This window comes from Fragaria vesca, linkage group LG4 (genome assembly GCF_000184155.1).
Source record: "Fragaria vesca subsp. vesca linkage group LG4, FraVesHawaii_1.0, whole genome shotgun sequence".
Taxonomy (NCBI): Eukaryota; Viridiplantae; Streptophyta; class Magnoliopsida; order Rosales; family Rosaceae; genus Fragaria; species Fragaria vesca.
This window is the reverse complement of record NC_020494.1, coordinates 14950891-14973557: the sequence shown is the minus strand read 5'-3', so window position 1 is coordinate 14973557 and position 22667 is coordinate 14950891. Positions and strand designations below refer to the sequence as shown.

General features: G+C 39.0%; 3 protein-coding genes across 3 annotated transcripts; all 3 read left to right on the top strand.

Moving 5' to 3' along the window:
* Nucleotides 1-777: 777 nt before the first annotated feature.
* Nucleotides 778-4835, top strand: LOC101306034. Its single transcript, XM_004297018.1, has 7 exons — nucleotides 778-1380; nucleotides 1771-2205; nucleotides 2299-2430; nucleotides 2827-3008; nucleotides 3115-3226; nucleotides 3489-3632; nucleotides 4268-4835. Exons 1-7 carry the CDS (start codon nucleotides 817-819, stop codon nucleotides 4379-4381), a joined length of 1683 nt encoding a protein of 560 aa, XP_004297066.1. The 5' UTR covers nucleotides 778-816; the 3' UTR covers nucleotides 4382-4835.
* Nucleotides 4836-5550: 715 nt separating this feature from the next.
* LOC101305747 lies at nucleotides 5551-7094 on the top strand. The gene is made up of 2 exons (XM_004297017.1): nucleotides 5551-6018; nucleotides 6202-7094. Exons 1-2 carry the CDS (start codon nucleotides 5665-5667, stop codon nucleotides 6910-6912), a joined length of 1065 nt encoding a protein of 354 aa, XP_004297065.1. The 5' UTR covers nucleotides 5551-5664; the 3' UTR covers nucleotides 6913-7094.
* A 10084-nt stretch (nucleotides 7095-17178) lies between these two features.
* On the top strand, nucleotides 17179-22381 carry LOC101305457 (putative proline--tRNA ligase C19C7.06-like). Its single transcript, XM_004297016.1, has 13 exons — nucleotides 17179-17235; nucleotides 17431-17532; nucleotides 17626-17711; nucleotides 17802-17894; nucleotides 18319-18435; nucleotides 18770-18957; nucleotides 19174-19240; nucleotides 19765-19887; nucleotides 19968-20120; nucleotides 20811-21095; nucleotides 21290-21508; nucleotides 21894-21987; nucleotides 22088-22381. Exons 2-13 carry the CDS (start codon nucleotides 17448-17450, stop codon nucleotides 22150-22152), a joined length of 1575 nt encoding a protein of 524 aa, XP_004297064.1. The 5' UTR covers nucleotides 17179-17235; nucleotides 17431-17447; the 3' UTR covers nucleotides 22153-22381.
* The last annotated feature ends 286 nt before the right edge of the window (nucleotides 22382-22667 follow it).

Below are 22667 nucleotides of genomic sequence, written 5' to 3'. Positions count from 1 at the left end.
GAGAGTTTTACACTATAATAATGGCCATTATTGTGACCTCGCAACCAACCAACCCCCATTTGGAGAGGGGAGCAGTTTGTGCTTAGAAGACATCTTGGAATGAATATTCAAAATGTCTCCCATAGTCCCATTTACGATTGGTCTTTACGCATCAAGAAATATCATCACCATTTTGCTATAATTTTGAAAAACCTTGCACTCAAATTTAGAAAGTGTTTCATTCCTGCAGTAACTGGTCGTCAATTTCCAATCAGTATCAGCATTCATAAGTACCCAAAATGTGTTCTTGTCTCATGTGTCACGGACCCATTTAGTATTATCAGTGGTACAAACAACCTGAGCATCATTGGCACATCACCCATTTATAAGAAGCACCAATACAAAATGCCCTTGTTTTCACCACTTAAATTCAGGAATAATGAGGCCAAAATTGTGTAACAAAGACTGGTTTGTTGGATTCTATAAAAGAAAAGCCTCACAAGTCTACAAGAGCAACACACACAATCACATTGGTACATAACTTCTAGTTGTTCTTCTCTGAATCTCAAAGGGTAGGAAACTAGAAATGTTTTGGTATTGACCCATTTGGGTTTTTGCTAGGCTGCTATCTTTCACTAACTTGCTTGAGAATTTGAGATTGGGGGCTAGTCTGTTGTGGGTTTTTGAGGGCCATTAATGGAAAAGATGAGAGCTTTATTAAGTCAACTGCAGACCCCATAAGAAGTAGCTTGGCGGGTTCGACAGAATCTAACAGAAGCTTTTTCCTAATTAAAATCTTTGTTGCAGGTTCATTGAAAAAGACACCATCTGTAAGCCATGAGTACAAAGCAAGGAGCTTCAACAAAGATTCAGAGCAAACATTCCACTAACATGTCTCAGCTCAGAGCTTCCTCTAAAGCAAAGGAGTCTCAATCTCCAACTCAAAGACCCTCCAGAGCAAAATCTGTGACTCCAGATGTGAATCATAGCAGTGATTCCAGGAGTGTTAGGAGGGCTCTCTTGCAAAACAAGCCTAAATCTGGAGAATTGGTGTTGGGATCTCAGAAAAGTAAGGATTTTGAGGAGTTTAAAGTTGTGGGTAGTAGTAGAAAGCCCCAAGTTGTTGAGCAATTTGCTAAGCCAAGAAGGCAGAGGCCTGTTGTGGAGGCCAATTGTAAGAGAAATGAAGATGACCCACATAGGAATATGAAGGAAATGCAGGAAAAGATCGAAATGAGTGAGAGTATGATCATGAAATTGCAGGCTGAGGTTTTGGGATTGAAGGTAGAGTTGGACAAGGAACATGGATTGAATTTGGAGCTGCAGGCAAAGAATAAAAAGCTTAGTGAGAATCTTACTGCCGCTGAAGCAAAGATTGCAGCTTTAACCACTCCTCAACAGGTAAAGATTTGAGCTTTGATGAGTCTTTAATTGTTTTGCATGTAAAAGGTGGTGTCTTTGTTCTTCATGTTCTTAGTTTTTATTTTATTTTTGTTAAATTTTTTTGGTACATGTTCTTAATTTTTTTTTTTTTGGTACAATATGTTCTTAATATTTGATTGTGGCTATAGATTCAATTTGGTTTCTCTAAAATGCAGTTATATTATTGTGTCAATTTTAATTTCAGTAAGTTTGGTGTGTTTGTGCTTCATGTTCTTCTCCTTTTTTTTTTTTTTTCTTTTTTCTTCTAGTCTTCATGTTCTTATACGATGATTGTGGCATAAAATTCAGTTTGGTTGTTCTATTATCTTTATCTTTAATTTTAAGTAATTTTCTTTTGGCTGGATGTAGAGAGAGTCAAATGGTTACCAGAGTCCTAAATTCAAAGACCTGCAGAAACTCATTGCCAACAAATTAGAATGCTCAGTAGTAAAGAAAGAGGCATTGAATGAACCAAGTCCTATTAAAGCAGCATCACCTCCACCACCACCACCACCACCACCACCACCACCACCTGTAATTCCTAGAGTTGCAGCTACCTTTTCACCACCTCCACCTCCTCCACCGCCATCACTCCTGCCGCCACCACCACCTCCACCTCAGCCCTCAGTGAGGGTGTCAACCACTCAGAAGGCTCCAGAGCTTGTACAGATCTATCACTCATTGAGAAAGCGAGAGGTGAAGAGGGACTCTCCAGAATCTAGAAGCCATCAGAAACCAGGAGCTATTAGTGCACATAATAGCATAGTTGGTGAAATTCAAAATCGATCAGCACATCTGATTGCCGTAAGATCTTAAGATTTTAATATCTAATTTGCTTCGTGTGTTTTTGCTTATTGGCTTGAACAAACTTAACGAGTGCATTTATTTTGTTTCCAGATTAAAGCAGATGTTGAAACAAAAGGAGAGTTCATCAATGGCCTCATCCAGAAGGTTCTGGCTGCTGCCTATAAAGATATTGAGGACGTTCTGAAATTTGTGGATTGGCTTGATGGAGAACTTGCATCTTTGGTAATTTCAAATGCCTGTGCTACTATATTTGTACCAAATCAATCAAGAATCATATATTCTTTACCATTCCGAATGTATATGATTTATAGGGAATTTCAACTAAAGGATATGCTATTGAGAGAATTGCTAGCCAAACATAGAAGTATAACAAACTGGTATTGTATATAGCTGTAATCTTTTTTTCTTCGTCTGATGGTAGATTGGTAGTCTCTCACCACAAGTCAGTTTATCTTGCAGTTGCCATATATGTAGTAATCATCTATTAGTCACCTAGAGTTTGGAAACCTTGAGAACTATGTACATGGTCCAACTACTTTATGGATTTGGCAGATTATTGTCCAAAGATTCACATACATGAAGTAGATGGATGAACTTTAGTTCTCATGTTTTCTACAGGCTGATGAACGTGCTGTATTAAAGCACTTTAAGTGGCCGGAGAGAAAAGCTGATGCCATGCGAGAAGCTGCAATAGAATATCGTGACCTTAAATTGTTGGAAAGTGAAATTTCTTCTTATAAGGATGACACCACCATTCAATGTGCAGCTGCCTTGAAGAAGATGGCTGGCTTATTAGACAAGTAAGAACTATGTAATGTATCTTGTGTAGTTGTGATGTGAAATTTAAAGGTCTACCACTTCTAGGTGCATAATGTTAACCTTTCCCTCTCTCATGTTATTGTTAAGGTCGGAGCGAAGCATTCAAAGATTAGTCAAAATGAGAAATTCAGTTATGCGTTCTTATCAAGAATGCAAAATTCCAACTGACTGGATGCTTGATTCAGGGATTGGGAGTAAGGTATGATCCCTTTGTGCATTCTATGATTGGAGTGGAAAATGATATTTCACATTGACACAGACCTTTCATAGTATCTCTACTTTATGGGTATATTAGCATAGGTCTACATTTCTTACTGCCTTAACTCTGCTTTATCTCATCACCTGTCAGTTGATGTGCGAAAAATTTTTAAACCCTTATGCACTTTCTTTTTCAGCTCAACAGAATATGCTTATATTACATTGTCATTGAATTGAAATGGAGTTATTACCAAAATGTGCAGATAAAGCAGGCTTCCATAAATTTGGCTAAAATTTACATGAAGAGGGTTACATCGGAGCTTGAATCCGTTCGGTATTCAGATAGAGAATCAAGTCAAGAATCTCTTCTGGTTCAAGGTGTAAATTTTGCATACAGGGCACACCAGGTAATCCTTCAGCCATTAGTACTTCTGCTATGGTATGGGTAGGACTGACGCTCTGTACAGTTATCAAAGGAGTCATAATAAGTTATTGGAGATGGAGAATTAAGTTGGGTTGCGCTGAATATGCACTGTCGTCCTGTTTCAACTTGACAAATAAAATCAATGTCATAATATCAATGCTTCTTTATCCCTCCTAAATTGACTGAGTCTCCCTACCTCTCTTTTAATGAGAAGCTAAACAACACCTCTGTATGACCATGGAAAGCAGAATTTTCTTTCTTTGCTGTGAAACATCTCAATTATGACATCGTACTCACCTGTGGCCTCTTTGGGGGTGTTTTTGACAAAATGGCATCATTCTCACGCAATATATATATTTTTTCTATGGGAGTAACTGAAAGTAATTACCTCTGAATAGATTCTTATCGATTCATGGGGTTCCCATTTTCCTTTTAACAACAAGCGAGCTGATCATATGAGAAGCCCAATTTCTGAATGCTAATACTTCAAAAGATCAGTAAATGGGGGACAACTCTTCTAAGCTGACTTTAAAACAGTGAGACACTATTTGATCATGATCTTGTCTAACATGTTCTTGATATCCCTTTTGGTTTTCTCCTGGTGTATATTGTGTGCAGTTTGCTGGAGGTCTTGACTCTGAAACATTATGCGCTTTTGAAGAGATAAGACAGCGAGTACCAAGACATTTAGGAGGTTCGCAAGAGCTATTGGCCGGCATAGCATCATCCTAACAAGCTACAATCAGAGACTTCTTGCTGCCACTTTTAGGCGCTTAAAGAAAACTAAGTGCTTTATTCATCTAATTTTCCATTCCTTTCAGTGCATCTGTCGCGTTTGCAAGAGCCTCATCTCCCAACTGGAAGCAAAGCACGCAGAATCTCGCTTTAAAACTGTACCAGTTGGGCGAACGAATTAAGTGGCTTCTTCACCACCAATTAAAGCTCCTACTGTCAACTAGCGGTTGCTGTAAAGGATGGTATATTAATTATACTTAGAGTAAACCAATGTTCACACTGTATTTAATTTTCTTATGTAATAAGACAGTACAACCGATTGTGCTAGTCCAACTAGTTCTACGGCGCATTGAATAAAATCCTTGCTCAACTGCCTTGGTTCATAGGTACCTTTCTTGTAAATGTAATTTAACTTCAGCAGCACGTTACAAAAGCTTCAGTCATTCCTGGCAAGAATGTTAGTTGGCCTGCTGCTCAACTTTCTTTGTGCGTTCACGGCATTGACACTTTGTTGCTGAGCTGCACGAGATTGAACTTTGTCCTCCACCGCTTAACTTTCTGATTAACTATGGCCAAGTTTCTATCTATGCATCACATAGAAAACACTATGAGAAAGTGTTCGAAGGGTAACTAGTTGGCATTACCATGCACATGTTATAAGGTCTTTGTTTGGTTACATGAAAGAGAAGTAACTCCGTAATAACTTTAAAATTATTTGCTGATTCGATAATAAATCGACCATTTCAAATTTTGTTTACGTGTTTGATAATGACAACGTTTAGAAAATACTATGTTAATTTGTCCCACGAGTCCTCTTAATAAACTTTTTACTCAACTGTGCTCCAGATCAAAGCTAAGAACTGATCTATAACACAGTTGAGCAAATTAGACAAGAAGACTTGCTCCTAGATTCACTTGGAAAACTTATAATGCCTACTAGGCAACATGCGTGGCACCCACTTGGTCTACATCTACAGCGTCAAATTGGACGGACGGCGGATCTTCACCCAATTCGTGTGTTAATTGAAAACGGTCACAAGCCTCCGGATGCTCACCACGAGCAGGAGCCACGTCACCAACAACCAATCAAACACGCCCACGTTGACAGTTCGTTACAATCTAGCCTTCCACGCCCCTTCTTCCCTCCCCTGTAACATAAGAAAGCTACCCACACAAAACCTCTGCGTCGGTTCAACTTTTAGAAACACCATCTCTTTCATCTTCCACTCTCTAAATCATAAAAACGATTTCAAAATTCAGAGCATCGAATCCTAAACTCCATGGAGGTCTCCGGCTTGGTTTCCCGCCAAATTCCGTGCTTTTCCGGCGCGGGAATTGATACCCGGTCTTCCGGATCGTTTTCCGGCGAGGTCCATTTTCCGGGCCGGAATGAATATGGGGCGAGTTTGAGGAGCAGAAGGGTTGATATGAATTCTGGGTTTTGCGATAACGGGCATGTGGAGTATTATTATTCGGGTCCCAGATGCGGTGGTGGTAATAAGAAGGAGAAGGAGATCAAGAAGAAGTTGAAGTTGCTTAAAGGATTAGCGGAGCTGTCTTCGTCGACTCAGATCAGTACAGGGTTGGATTCCGAGGAGGGTTCGGCAGCTCAAGTCCAGAGGAAGCTGATTTCGGTAACTTTCATTGACTTGTTCAAAAAATTTATATATTTTTGGGATCATGGTAGTTAAAGCCTAAGCCTTTTTTGTGTGTATAGATTGTGTGAGATAAGAACTTGGTTGTATCGAAATTGAGTTTTGGTTGTGATGGTTTTGTTGTACTTTATGAGTTAAATGTATGATTTGGTTGGTGTGTAGGAGGGTGCAGAGGCATTGCTGCAGCAATTGGAACAGGTGAGAGCTGAGGAGAAGGAGATGAAGAAAAAGAAGAAAGAAGAGAAGGCGAGGCTTAAAGCCGAGCGGATGAAGACCATGAAGGACTGTGAGTCGTCGTCTTCATCTGAGTCGAGCGAGAGTGAATGTGGGGAGGTGATTGACATGAACAGGGTGAGAAGTGAAGTTCCCAAGCAAGCGATGCTAGAGGGTGTGAAGCCATTGGCTCAAGAACGGGTGGCATTGTTGACCCAACCGAGTTTGGTAACCACACTTCAAGAAGATAAATGCTGCAATGGAACTAGTACTAGTTTTGGCAGCAGTGATAGTATTGATCTTAACAATGCTTCTTCTAGCTCAGCTACAGAAGCATCTATCGTGGCGAAGGTTGAAGTTTGCATGGGCAAGAAGTGCAAGACATCAGGAGGTGTAGAATTGTTGGAGGAATTCGAGAGGTTGATGGGTGTCCAAGGCAGTGTTGTTGGGTGTAAGTGTTTGGGAAAATGCAAAAATGGTCCGAATGTCAGGGTTGTGAATTCCGTAAATGGGATCAAATCCGAAGAAGGAACAGAGGATTCTGTAAGGAATCCCACTAATCCTTTGTACATTGGAGTTGGCCTGGAAGATGTGAGCCTCATTGTGGCCAACTTAATGGGGGAAGTCAAGAAGGATTTGGGGGTTGCCACTGCAATTTAGAGAAGCATTCTAGAATCACCTGCAATTGAATTCTTTTCTTATGTTACACTTGTAAATCTAGATATACTAGCTTAATTTTTCATGTACCTAGTCTTATTCATTCCTTACATACCCCAAGTCCTGTACGTTTTTCTTGTATTTGGGTTGAATAATGAATATTACGATCCTCTACATTATAATGGATGGTGCTCCTTCCCATTATTCTATTTGTATTGCAAATCATGCTGCTAAAAATTCGACCTGGATCGCAGCTAACTTTCAAGTCAAAGGAATAGCCAAAAGGCATTACAAAGAAAAGGAAAGGAAATAAAATAAAATAAAGGAATTGAAGAAGAAAGGAGACCACAGCTATTTGCACATGAAATTAACACTACAAAAAATGATATTTGTTTATGTCATTGCTCTGCCTGACATTGTTGAATGGATCATTGATCATTCAACGCGGCTTTATTGTGTATGAGTTGATTTAATTTGGTTACAATCAAATGCATAATATGTTTCAAGATCTCTTATAGTAATGTTGGCTTATAGCCATATAGTGCAAGAAAGCATGTGGCAACCGCTCTAGACAGAAAGCAGCCGCTCTCGTTTAACCTAGGGTTTCTAGGTTTTCACCTTATCGGCCGTTTTGCACCCTCTCCTCATCTCTTCTTACGTCTCATCATGTCCGATGAGGTCTCATCCCGATTTGTTGCTGCTCTCGCTATCTGTGGTAACGGCAGAGTCTCTTGGAGCGGTTGGAGTTGCGGTGGTCTCGCCGCATCACTTTACGGTTGGACGGCTTTTCTCGCTAAACGACCCAAACCATAACCTAGGGGCTGTCATTGGAACCCTAACTTACGTTTGGGATCTCCAAAATCGCCTCTAAATGCGTGCGCAAGGAGACTCTTTTGTTCTTCAATTCACCAAAGAAAAGGGGCGGCGCAACATCCTCAACAACGCTCCCTAGTTCTTTGCGCGGGCTATGTTTCTGGTCAAGGGATTTGATGGACTCAGTGACACTGATAAAGTCCCAATTACCTCATTCTCAGTTTGGATTGAAATTCAGGGCCTGTCGCTGAAGCCAGCATTGTTCACTGACGACGTCATGGAACTAATTGGCGTTACTTTGGGAACAATAGAGCAGGTTGACAAGATAGGTAATCAAAATTGTACCATAGCAAAGTTTAAGGTCATTCACAGTGTTACCGATCCGATCCGTGAGGCTTTCCCCCTATGATTTACAAGTTTGGCTTAGATTAGGTAACAACTTTACTGAGTTTCAAATATGAGAGGACTATGGGTTACTGTTGTGTTTGTGGTATGCTGGTTCACCCTAAAACGTGTTGCCTCAATCCAATAGATTTGTCACCGATCCAGGTCACTGGTGGTGGCCATCAAGCACCAGGGCGAGGTGGGATCCAGAATGAGGTCGATTTTGGATCCTCTTCCAATGAACATCGTTTGGTGATGCTCCCTGCTCCTCAAATTAGGGTTCCAAACCCTAACCCTAATTTCTCAAACCCTTGGAGATTGGGAAGGTTTCAGTTCCCCTTGGTTTTGACAAAGGCAAGGGTCCTGTAGTGGAGCTTCTGAATCCATTCAAACATGTGTTGTCCAAGTCTGCTCTTTCCTTCTCTATTCCAGAGATTTTGGCAACGGATCTTGCTTTTCAGCTTCAGAAATTCCGGACTCCTCCCTCGGTCGCTGTCAGTGTATTAGTGTCGTTGTGTAAGGATTTTACTTCATCTTCAATGCTCTCTGGTGTCAAGAGAGATGTATCGATGGATTTGGGAGGCATGGGAAAGAGGGGTCAATTTGAGACCGATATGATGTGGCTCTAGTTCCCTTTGAGCTACCTTTCATTACTGAGCTTGCTTTGCCCTTGGTAAGATAAAGGTGTCACCAGTAAAAAAGTGCAAGATGGGTAGGCCAATTGGATCCCAGAATCGGCCAAACTGTAGGATGTGTATCCCTGGAAGTTAGGGGTGTCCACCGGTCCAAAGAAATCCTAGAAGCAAAGCTTTGGAAAGAAGAAGGGCACAGTGATGTGTTGGACCATAATTTACACATTTATATTCCCCTAAAGATTGACTTTAACTTGTTTTTGAGTTCATTTTAGCTATCACTAAATCATTTGTTTAATTGTCTAGGAATATTTCAAGAGTGAAGGAAACATGCATTTTTGGCTTAGAAGTGGAGAATTGGAGATAGGAAGAATAACAGATCAATTGTGGAGCAAAAATGTAAATTCCGAATTTCGACGAACCACCACTATTGACGGCACAAGTAGTGGCGCACCACCCCACTTTGGGTGGTGTCATAACTTTTCCGGTCATCATAAAGGAGGAGTAAGGAGAAAAATGATGATTGAGTAACAACATGAAATCCATGCTATAATTCTTTGGATGATAGGCATCACCATGCACACATGTTTTCTCATGTTTGTCCACTTGATTTGGGTGACTCAAACCATCTCTACACATTTTCTCTTCTTGTTCACTCTCTCTTTAGTCATCTTTTTCTACTCTACTCTCTCATAGCCCATCACTCTCTCTTTATCTTCTTGTTTCTCTTCTCTAACTATACTTCCCTTTATTGACTTTTGTTACTCTCTCTTCACTCTTCCCCTTTGCTCCATCCGGATAGAACAAGAGGAGTGCCCCAATTCTCTCTCTCTCTCTCTCACACACACACCTTTCTACTCATCTTTTTTCCTTATATATCAATCATCCACCCATTCACCCATTTTCACCTTTTATCTCTTTTTCTACCACAAACCCCCATCTCCATCTCCCAAATCCAAACTCATCTTCTTCCTCTATCTCACCCACAAAACTCCATCTCCTCCATCACCACCACCACAACTACCATTTTCCACCACCATAAACTCCATAACCACCACCACTACATCATCACTACCACTCAAAATTAGTTCAAAGAAGCACCATCTTTTCATCTCCATTCCATTCATCATCAACAAGAACTCCATATTATATTCATTCCACCATCTAGGAGGATCCAAGGAGCATTGATTGAGGAAACACATGGAGGAGCTAGCCATCAATTTGTCAAGCTTCAACTAGTTCACTCTTTCCTTAAACTCTTTAATTTCCTTTGATGTACATTGATTTGGTGTTACTTTGTATTATTATGCGTGAATAGTATTTTGTTAGGGTTAGGCCGGGTTGAAAGCCCTAACCAATTTTGTATGGTTGATACTATAATATGATGTGATGTAATTTTAGTTAACATTTCTACATGCTAGTTCAAAAGTTGAATGCATATGCTTAGAATTTACCATTTTGAGTATGTGTGTTGGCCATGATATGATAATGTGTAGAGCTTGATAACCTTTGAATGTTAAAACATGAAAATGTTAAAACATGAAAACACACTAGGTGTGCATGTAGGGGTTGTGAATTATAATCACTTAGAGATAAACTTGGTTGGTTTGCATAGTTTTTTCATCTCTAAACTTTATGCACTTAGAGTAATGCACTAGATGCCTAACCGGATTGAAATGCATGACTTAAGTAGTCAAATACTACACCCGAGAAGGGTTGCTTGATACACGAAAGAAGCATATCCCTTATCATACCCGAAAGAGATGCAAGGAGAGAAATTGGTTGTTTAGCTTAGCAACATTCACATTGATTTGCATCCATACTTGCAAGAGAGGTTAGTGGTAGATAATTCGAATCCTAACATCATCCATTAGACCACAAGTTTAGTTTAGAGTAATTTAGTTTACATTTGAGCACTTAGTTTAATTTAGTCACCACATCAAAAACTAAAATCAAATCACCACTCCATTTGCGCATACTCACCGTGAGCCTAGAGTTCCTTGTGTCTTTAGGCTTGTGATTGTACATTTGCACATTCTAGCTCTCTTAAGGTTAATACCCTAGCTAGTGAAAGCAATCAAATCCTCGTGGGTTCGACAACCTTTCTTAATCCCTATACTATTACTTGTACCTCTTATACTTGAGGGTGACTTTTTGGCTAACATGTTGTTTGTAAACTCTACTCTTGCTATTGGGTCCAAATCTAGTAGTGTTGAGATGCTGCAAGATGAGGTTGCTGGTTCTCTTGATAATGATTTTGCTACTGCTGGTCAGGTGATGATGGCAATGGATGCTGAGAGTGTAGGTGGCGACTCTTCAGTTTCTCCATCCTCAGAGGACACTATCGAGTAGTTGATTTAATTTTTTGAACTTCTAATAAGCTAGCTTGCTAGCATGTTACATGTTACAATTTTATTTATCATGTCGCTTCATTTAGGGTTTGCCAACATAGAGATGGCTTTGATTTCCTTAGTCATTTTGCATAATTAGATTTTTACGTAGCCCACATGGGTGAGTTGTGTTCATGTTGTTTTCTACATTTGATGATCAATAAAACTTTACGTCATGTGTTCAAAAAAAAAAACATGTGGCCGATGTGAGAACTGAAATTACAATTAGGGCATTATTATCTAGATTTGGCTTTAGCATTGTAGTTCTCTTTCAAGTCTAATAGCTTTCTCCCTATTGACATCACCTCCCTCTAGCCTATAAATTAGGTCTCTAGTAGCGGTAAAGACATCACCACCTCCAGATCTCAAAACCCCTAAATATTACTTCTTTCACTTAAAAAAAGATAAAGATAAAGATAAAAGAAATAAGGAAGAGTTGTTGTGTAGTTATATGTGAAGAGTTACATGCTACTTCAGAATATATTGTAGCAAAGCAAGAACTAAAAACAAAGAAAGGGAAAATGTGATTGATACTGCATTCAACGTAGTAGAAGATGATTATTGTGGGATAAAAGCAAGTACTATTATATGTGTGGCTCAAACAAGTATTGATTTGGTTAGAGTAAGTAACTGTGTTTAAGCTTATGGAAAGTTCTACTATACAGGTTTGCATAGCATGCAACTTGCTTTCAAGCGGCAATTTTTCAATACCACCACCCTGTGCAAAGCACGTGCAATTATTTCTATTAGTGTATGTATGCCATGCAACGCTGCACAACAAACAAGTCCTAAGTTTATGGGTTCTTTCATCTTTACATCCCTGAGTAAAGATTTTAAAACTATAGGGCTTGAATTTTAGTTCAAAATCTATAATGGTGTATGTACTTCCATCACTTTCCCACGACACCCAATCTTTTAAGCCCTTTGACATGATTGTGGCTTTAGTCCATTGGCCACCTGCGTAGCATTACTGTTCGAACAAAAATGTAAAGTTTGCCATTTCGATTGCAGTACGCATGTGTATTTTCTTATTGGGTCTGTAATGTGCGCAACCATGTTCTTGCTTTTTTGAGTACCAACAACAGTATGTTATAATCTAGCCTTCCACGTCTCTTCTTGTTCCTCCCCATTAATACAACAAAGCTACTCACACGAAACCCCATGATCCACCAATTAAACACATCAATGTGATAGTCATTCATTATCTTACTTTGCATGTCTCTTCTTCTCCCTCCCCTGTAATTCAAGAAATATACTCACACGAAACCTCTGGGTCCACCAATCAAACATGTCCATGTTAACAGTCTATTATAGTCTAGCCTTCTTGTCTTCATCTTTCGTCTTTGTATTACTTTTTTTTATCGGGTTCATGAGTTTCCTTAAAACCTTTTTAGGCCCACAAACTAATCAGTATTAGAACGCCTCGTTTGCCCTTAGTCATCAAAAATAAATTAAAATTTAACTCCAATTAGCATCCGCGAGATAGTACGTTGACCTGGATATACATGGTCCACACCTAATCTCTTACTAACATGACCACATGTGTTGGCTCCTCCTGTGTAATACAAGAAAATTACCCACACAAAACTTCTGGGCCTATCAATCAAATACGTCCACGTTTATAGTAAGTTATAATAGTAGTTATTGCAATTAGTGTTTGCAAGATTCTGACCCGGGTATGAGAGTTGCACATTTAGAGCATCTTCAACAGCTCTTGTATTAATTCTTTATTATAGAGGTCCACCAATCAAATGCATCCATGTTTTTTTTTCCGAAGTGAGTATGTAGGTCCGAAGAGGCAGCACACGAACGCATAAACTTTATGATCCTCATGTGGCCTTCAAGGTCTCAACTAAAATATGGCTAAAAGCCAATTTCCACATTAGAGCAGTAAGACCTTGCTGGTCAAGATTTTTCATCTTATATGCTCACATTTTATAGTAGGGCCTCGTGATGACCTAAACTCTTTAAATGCTGACATGTTTTACTAAGTTCATATTTTTTTTTTTTTTGGTAAGCGGGTTAAGAGCTAACTCATCGCACTTACCTGAAAATTTATTTATATGAAAAAGAGAGATACAAAGCAAGAGGGACTACACTAAAACCTTGTTAACAGAGAGTACAAAATTGACAAGAGTCTTAATTGAAATACAAAAATGGCCCCTAAAAACGAGACTTTAGAACTATGAAAACCTGTAGGTAGGCCGACCTGAGAGGTCATGACCGAAAGGCAAATGCAGGAAAGGAGGTAAAGAATCCCACCAAGAAGAACCCTATGAATTTGCACCATAATTAGCTAGCTTATCGGCAACCGAGTTACCTTCCCTGTATATATGTGAGATGTGAACATTCATTTGGCGAGCAGTATGCATACAATTTCCCCAAGCTATACGCAATCACCATGGAACTGACAAGGGCATATTGAGGTACGTTAACAATAACAACGAATCAACCTCTAACCAAAGATTGTGCCACAGATTAGCCCAGGCAATGTGCATTGCCTCGATGACTGCTAACATCTCAACATTAATCGCACTAGACACATGAGCACGAGCTGCAAAAGCACCTAGAAAAGATGCCTTATGATTTCTGAAAATACCGCCATAACCTGAGTGAGCCTGGTCACAAAATGATCCGTCTGTGTTCACCTTCACCCAGTGTATAGGAGGAGGCTGCCATAAAACATGAACAACTCTAGGGGCCGTAGGCCTTAAAGGTGAAAGACCCAACAAATCAAATATAGGAATAGACTGGGGGTTGAGAGTAGAAACAAAAGCCAAGGAAACTGATTCTTTGAGTGCCAATATTAGTTTCTGTTTGAAGAGAACCTCATTACACTCATCCCCATCATGCTTTAATCTATTTCGCTCCATCCATAAGCTCGAAAATAAATTACATATCAATATGTACCATAAGAGCTTAGAAGAAACTGAAAAGGTAGCAGTATAATAATCACCAAAAAGATCAACTAGTGGTATACCTAGGTCAAAATGAGGCCTGAACATAGAAGCAACCCAATTCCATGCAGATAAAGAAACTTCACATGTGACAAAAAGGTGATTTGTGCTTTCGAAACTCTTTTTGCATAGCTAACAACGCGAGCAGATAATTGAACCCTTACGCTGAAGGAACTCATCAGTAGGAATTCTATTCAACAGAACTTTCCACGTTACCATGCCATATTTTACGTCCCTAATTCACAACTGGTAAGTCTTCTCCTAACGTGCAATATGCAGATCAAGCTGTGAGTATGCCTGACGTCTCCATAGCCCAAAGTGGCTGGTCCGGCATATCAAAAGTTGGTAAAGAAAGAGAAGAAATAACCTCGGCTACCTCTTGATGTGTCCGTTTGAAACTCCAAAGGATTTTTCATTCTTTATTATGAATGAAGGTACGTACCTTATCATTAAAAAAAGGCAGAATTACTGAGGTCATATAGGTCTTGCGGATCCTAACTACTCAAACACGTACAAATAAGGACTTGTGAATATTGAGGCTCGAACTTAAATATGGTTCGACGTGAGCAATGTCTTGTCATTCTTACCAGTCACCACCCCTCATTGCTCGTTGGCACGTGCACATTGACGGTAAGTTATAATCTAGCTTTCTACGTCTCTTCTTCTCTTTCAGTCGTTCTCATTAATACAAGAAAGTTATCTACACGAAATTACTGAGTACTAACTCCAATCAAACACGCCCATGTTGACAACGGACGTTCCCTCTTTGCTCCCTCCCTATAAAAGAAGGCTACCCGCTATGTGTCGATTCAAATTCAGCTTCCCATGGAGGTCTCCGGCTTAGTTTCCCACCAATTTCCGTACCTTTCCGGTGCTAGTATTGATACCCGGTCTTCAAAGCCATTGTTATCCGGCGACGTCCACTTTCCGGGTCGGAATGAATTTGGCGCAAGTTTGAGGACAAGAAGGGATATGAATTCTGGTTTTTGCGATAACGGCCATGTGGAGTATTATGATTCGGCTCCGAGACGTGTTGTTATTAAGATGAAGAAGGAAATCACGAAGAAGTTGAAGTTGCTTAAAGCACTGGCGGAGCTGTCCTCGCCTTCTTAGATTAGTACTGGGTGGGATTTGAAGGAGGATTTGGCAGCTCAAGTTCAGGGGAAGCTGATTTCTGTATGATTCTGATTCATTTCTGTTCTTCTGATTCTAATTGGGTTTCTGTACTTGTTGATTTGTTCGTTGCCAAAATGCACCGACTTGTTCAAATTCTTGCATATTGTAGATAATTTTTAAAATCATGGCATGATCATTAGTATGTTAAAGCTTAAGCCTTTTGTGCAATTGTGCATGTGTATCTTATGAATTAGTGTATACTGGAGAATGATTCAATACGCTTTAGTTTTAGAAATCAGATTTTGGTTGTGACGGTTTGTTGGACTTTATGAGCTAAATGTATGATTGGAATTGGATGCATGCAGGAAGGTGCTGAGGCATTGCTACAGCACTTGGAAAAGGTTAGAGCTGAGGAGAAGGAGTTGAAGAAAAAGAAGAAGGAAGAGAAGGCAAAGATTAAAGCGGAGCTGATGACAACCATGAAGGACCGTGCATCGTCATCTTCATCTTCATCTTCTTTGTCTTCTTCTGAGGAGGAGGGTTAAGGATCGGAGGTGGCCTGGAAGATGGGAGCCTCATTGTGGCCAACTTAAAGGGAGAAGTCAAGAAGGATATGGGGCTTGTTACTGCAAGTTAGAGTAAAAATCACCTACGTACTAGCTATGCAATTGAAATGGTTCTCTTCTTGTGTATGTCATATAACAAATAAGTTGGCATTGGTCATGAACTGTGTCACTCTTGTAAATCTAAATAATGAGAGGGCCCTTGTAAATCTAAATAATGGGATCCCCATGTAAACTAAATAATGAGAACCATCTACGTTTTCTTTGTATTTGGATATATTGCAGTTTATGCAGCTATATATTTTATGTTCAGTCTGGATCACGCAGCTAACTTTCAAGTCAGGAATTAATAGAGAAAAGAATTTGAAGAAGAAAGAGAGCAGAAGTACAGTCAAGTACTACAGCTATTTGCACGTGAAATTAACACTAAGCTATGCTTTGACACTGTTGAAAACTTGGCATACATGAAGTTGGCTTTGTTGGTTATGAGCTGGTTTTGTTCATTTAATTGCAAGTCAATGCATAAGTTAAGTTTCCACGATCCACCTTCTTTCTTTTTATCAGAATTTCTTCCATCACTTGGCACGACGGTCTGCAAATTAGTTTATAATTGACGCTTCATCCAAAGTTAGAGGACAAGTTCAACTACTCTAGCTCAAGTAGCAATATCAAAATGATCAAGATTTCGATCCCGAAATTGATTGTAGTTATTTGATTTTTGGTAATGTAAGTATCGAATCCTTGACCTAATTAAAAGGCCTAAGTTTAAGAGGGGTGCAAAAACCAAAACCTTCTATGTTCATGTACACCAATATGACTATACTATGTAGATTGATCTCTATTAAACTCACCCGGATTACAATATACCTTATATAAACTAGTAAAAAATTCAGAGTCATGCTTCATATTTGAAAAAAACATGAGTATCGTATAAATACATACCACTCAGTGAATAAAGATGATGGAGAATTATTTCAAAAAAAAAAAAAAAGATGATGGAGAATTAACTGAAATGGGCACTAAATACGTTTTTATCACTGGTACGATTAATTCGTGCATACTCACTTAATGAAATGAATAACGAGTTTTAGGATCAAGAAATGAAATATTATGAATTTAAATTTCTTCAGAACTATCGAAATTCCCGTAATTTAACCTTACCAATTTCGTGTGACACTCAAAATATCTTCAAAATCTTCCGGATACCGATTCGTATAAAACTTTCCACATTAAAGTGCCGAAATTTCATACCTTATTTATTGTGGAAAAAAAAAGAGGGAACGAATTTGGCAAAGCTATAGTCCTAATTTCTTGATAGGCAAGCGTTGGAAAGTTGGGCCCAGAAGCCCAAAAGGGTTCGGACAAATAGAGGCACATCCTATCTAAGCTTTCTAGGTTTAGTTTTACTACCACAGTCTCTCTCTCTCTCTAAACCCTTCTCTTTCCGAACGCAGCCACTAGATTCCTCGCGGTAAGAATAACCGACTCCCTGAAAATTCTCTTTATTTGCCTCGTTCCAATTTTCCGGTACCGGATTCTGCATTGTTTTGCTTGTTTCGTATTTCAACCCTGAGTTGTTCGAATGTTTCGAGCCTGGGGTCTGATTTTAATTGCCGTAAAGAATTTGAATGAGCCCTAATTGTGCTGTGATATGGTTCAATTTTAGGTTAGAAGAATCAGGACATGGCTGACATTGCTGACAAGAAGCCTAATGTCAATGCCAAGGTGAAGAAGGCCAAAGGTGGAGGTGGAGGAGGTGGTGGCGGTGGTGAGTTTGGCTTTACGTCTCTCGGTTTTTCGGGGTTTTACTTTGATTTTATTTTGCTGTGAGCTAAGGTTGGAATTTGTTACTGATTGTTAGGTGGGAAGAAGAAGGAGGTGAAGAAGGAAACCGGCCTCGGTTTGACCAAGAAGAAGGATGAGAATTTCGGGGAGTGGTATTCGGAGGTATGGTATTTCTTTGAACAAGGTTGTGTTTAGGAATTTATTTGAATAAGTGATCAGTGAGATGTTTGGGTGTTGTTTTGTTCGGTGCAGGTTGTTGTTCACGGTGAGATGATTGAGTACTATGACATCTCTGGATGTTATATATTGAGGCCATGGACAATGGCGATATGGGAGATCATGCAAGTAAGCATAACTATCTTTTTCAGTGACAGTAATTGTATGTTTTAGTTGTGTCTTCTTGTGCTAGTATAACTAAAAAACAACTACTTGGTATCTGCATTGTGATATGTGCTTGTCTAGTTTTTAGGGGGCTGGATGACTCTTTTTCCCTAATGTTATTTCTAGCAGTCTTACCAAGTGCTACTTTTTATTGGCATCCTCATGTGACCACCTGTTTTCGGAGTACCACACATTATAGCTGTATAAACTAGTATTGGTTCCAATTTCTTAATAAGTCGATCCCCAGTGTCAAAGTTATGAATTTTAGCCAGTAGCTTCTAATTGAGTATTTTCCTTAGCTTTCGCTAGCTAATTTATCTAATCATTTGACATTTTGTCATCATAAATCTAGTACAGTTGCTTACCTCTTGGTGCTGTTGATATGTAGGCATTCTTCGATGCTGAAATAAAGAAAATGAAGATTAAAAATTGCTACTTTCCTTTGTTCGTCTCCCCTGCAGTTCTGGAAAAAGAGAAGGATCATATAGAGGGGTTTGCTCCAGAGGTGAGACATAATGCTGTTTTGGCATGATAGAACGATTTATCTATACGGTTTAAGTGACACTTTCGAATCTAGTGTCCATCATACTCTCTTTTTTCTTCTCCTGTTTGTAATGATAGAGTTTGAAAGCAATACTGGTATGCTTCGTTTAATTATTACATATATACATGTGTTCACACTTATTCCTGCACATTGCTAATACAAACATGCCTCATTTGATAGTTTGTTGAACTTATGAGTTGTTTTCCTGCCCTTTATTTACCAGTCACCACTAGTTATTTGTTATGTATTTTATTTCTTTTATGATAACCCTCGTTTCATGACTGATATATAACAGGTTGCTTGGGTTACAAAGTCTGGAAAATCTGAATTAGAAGTGCCTATTGCAATCCGTCCTACGAGTGAGACTGTTATGTATCCTTATTACTCGAAGTGGATTAGAGGACACCGTGACTTACCATTGAAGTTAAATCAGTGGTGCAATGTTGTTCGATGGGAGTTTAGCAATCCCACTCCATTTATCAGGTAATTCCTTGTCTTTATGCATCTGTTATGCTTATGCATCTGTCTGAACGTAACTGGTTTAGTCCGTTGACAATGACAGTGTAAAATGATCTTTCTCGATTCCATTTTAATTACTACTATATTAAGTCACAATCCCATGTTCTGACACTTTATCTTTGTTGGACAAGTGCGCTAAATTTTTGTTCTATTAAACTTATTTTTTCCATATGATTTCAGGAGCCGGGAGTTTCTTTGGCAAGAAGGCCATACAGCTTTTGCAACAAAGGAAGAGGCGGATAAAGAGGTAAGGAGATGAATGTAGCCAGTCCAATTTGTATTAGTAACGTTCTTGCTGTCCTTTAAATCTATGATAGTCCAAATCTCAGCCCTGTTTGTGCATCTTACTGTAACTTGTATAAATCTAGCATTTACTTATATCTGGGGCACTTTCTTTAGTATTTTTAGTCCACCTGGTCAAGAAGTTTTGCCTGTATCATTCTCTCGAGTGTAAATTCTAGGAACATTCTTCTACTAAACAATCTCAACTACAACATGAATGATTTGACTTAAATAAAATCGGATTTATATTTTATTATGTCAGCCTAAGGCTACATTTGGACAGGAAATTAGCTGCTTATTACATGATTTTTTTTTTTAATCTACTGGAGAATGGTTTCTATTTATTGCTCTGTTTGTGGGTGCTTGTCACAGAAGGATAATGTACCCGAATAGTTGGTATTGACTTGATATGTTTTCTAAGGTTGCTGGTACAAAATAAGGGAAAGTAAATCTGTGAAGATTGGTTTCTGATTATCAATCTTGTTGTAGGTCCTTGAGATATTGGAACTGTACAGAAGGATATATGAGGAATTTTTGGCAATTCCAGTTGTGAAGGGGAAGAAGAGTGAGAATGAGAAATTTGCTGGTGGTCTTTACACCACAAGTGTTGAGGTACTTGATATGTCCATTATAATGGTTTTAGATTAATGTTTCTGCTCAATGGTGGGATTCAAATTATTTCATATGTGCAGGCTTTTGTTCCAAATACTGGCCGTGGTGTCCAAGGTGCCACTTCACATTGTCTAGGTCAAAACTTTGCTAAAATGTTTGACATTACTTTTGAAAATGAAAAGGGAGAAAAAGCGATGATTTGGCAAAACTCTTGGGCGTATAGTACCCGAACGGTAACTTTCCTTGCTCTTCTTTTCATAGTTGAATGCTTGTTTCAGATTCCAGTATATTTATGTGTATGTATTAGTCACTGTTGGCATGGACCAAATGTACTGTTTGGATCATGGCCCAAAAATGCAGTTAGGTTTGTCAATATATGCTCAGCATCTCAGGGTACTATATTCATTGTGCTGCTTTTGGTAATCATTTTTTCTTTTCGTGCGAGTCTGTTTATCTATCCCCACAGAGAGAACATATATTTTTGCTTTAAAAAAAAAAATTAACTTTCAGATAGTGTGACATCTGTGCTGGGCTATGTTTTCAATTTGGTTCCGATCTACGAATATATTCATTGTGCTGCTTTCGGTAATCATTTTTTCTTTTCCTGTGAGTCTGTTTATCTATCCCCAGAGAGAGAACATATATTTTTGCTTAAAAAAAAAATTAACTTTCAGATAGTGTGACATCTGTGCTGGGCTATGTTTTCAATTTGGTTCCAATCTACGAATCCTTGGTTGCGTTATAATTACGTATTATACCTTCCATAAGTAACTCTGTGGGGGGTTTCTTTATGTTTTGCCCACTCTCTTATGCTATTGAGAACAAAGCGAAAATTAATTTTTAGCTCATCATACATCATATTATTCTGTATGATTATTTCCATATGCCTGCTTTTCTTAATTTATCACCCCTTAAAAAATCAGATTGGAGTGATGGTAATGGTGCACGGAGATGACAAAGGCTTAGTATTGCCACCAAAGGTAGCATCTGTCCAGGCCGTAGTGATTCCAGTGCCTTTCAAGGATGCTGATACACAAGCTATATTTGATGCCTGCTTGAAAACTGTGGAGGAGTTGACTGAAGCTGGACTTCGTGTCGAGGCTGATTTGAGGGACAACTACTCACCTGGTTGGAAATATTCGCACTGGGAACTGAAAGGTGTTCCTCTACGGATTGAAATTGGACCAAAGGATTTGGAGAAGAAACAAGTAAGTCTTTATTTCCTCACATTTCCATTTTTGATGTACAGGCACTGAGGCACATGTTTGTTCTTTAATTTTGTGTAGTAAATGTGTAATCACACCCAGAGAACTTCCAACTCTTCTCTTGGTTTGTTTTTGGGCCTGATCGTGTAATGCAAGTATGTTGGTCTGATCAGTTTTTCATATATTTTAAAAAATAGGTACGCTTGGCTCGGCGTGACAATTCTTCGAAAGTGGACATTCCTATGGTTGACTTGGTCAAGGAAGTCAAAGAGACCCTTGAGAAGATTCAACAAAATCTCTTTGATGTTGCAAAACAAAAGAGAGATGCGTCTATTCAGCTTGCCAAGACATGGGATGAGTTCACGGCAGCCTTGGGTGAAAAGAAACTGATTCTGGCACCTTGGTGTGATGAACAGGTAATCACCGTTGTCAATTTTTTGAGCTGGCATAATTGGTATAGCAATGCTTCTGTTGAAAAGAATAATATGATGTATTGGGAATGGTACAATAATCTGTGTTTATACTTTATATCAATTTCTCATTTTATATGTTTGACTAGTAGATGCTCTGTGTATCATCTTGGCTTTGACTAATCGGTAATTTACAGTCAGCACTAAACTAATTCTAGAGCCCTGACCTTTTAGTTACTTTCAGCTGTGAGCTGATAACTCTGGTTAGAATATGCACCAATGTTTGTTTGTTTTTAATTAGTCTATCCTATTTGTTTTGCATTTCCACAAACCTTTTAATTCTGCTGTCACCAACTCATCATATTGTCCTTTCTGTATCGTGTTTCATTAGGCGGTAGAAGAGGATGTAAAAGCGCGAACAAAGGGTGAAATTGGAGCAGCAAAGTCGTTATGCTCGCCATTTGACCAGCCTGAACTCCCTGAAGGTACAGTTTTAGGTTAATATACTTGTATATATTTTTTGTCATCATTGTAATTTCTGGTCATTGGTGTTGTTTACAAATTAATAATTCAAATTCCATGCAGGAACACTTTGCTTTGCATCTGGAAAGCCAGCAAAGAAGTGGACTTATTGGGGCAGGAGCTACTAAATGCACTTCTCCACTTACGCCGTCTGTTATTTGTCAGACGTTTGAAATTTGGGTGAACTTTGAAACTCGCTTGAGTATTACTTTTTGTAGTTTATATTGAACAAATACACAAGCTCTATACTAGACATGTAGACATTATGACATTGTTATCTGTATCGTGCAATGTGTTATCTAGGCACCAAGCACTTGTGGTTATATTGGTCTGGTGTTTTAATGTGATTTTCAGTCTATATGCGGTGTTCTTGTTTTAATTTGTTCAGCGCTACCAGTGATGATGGGAGTAGCCACTTACCTTCGCCTGAGATTCCAAAACGGATCCGGATCCTCTCCTAACCTTTCAAACCACCTGAGCTGTCTAAGCTTTGTATGAGATGATGACACATGTATCTGCATGATCCGATGGCCTGAAATCACTCTATGTCTCTTTCATTCTCGCTTTTATCTTCCACTCTTTCAAGTCCTTTACCCATTACAGACAGAAGAAGTACAATTTTTGCAGCGAAAAGAAGAAGCAC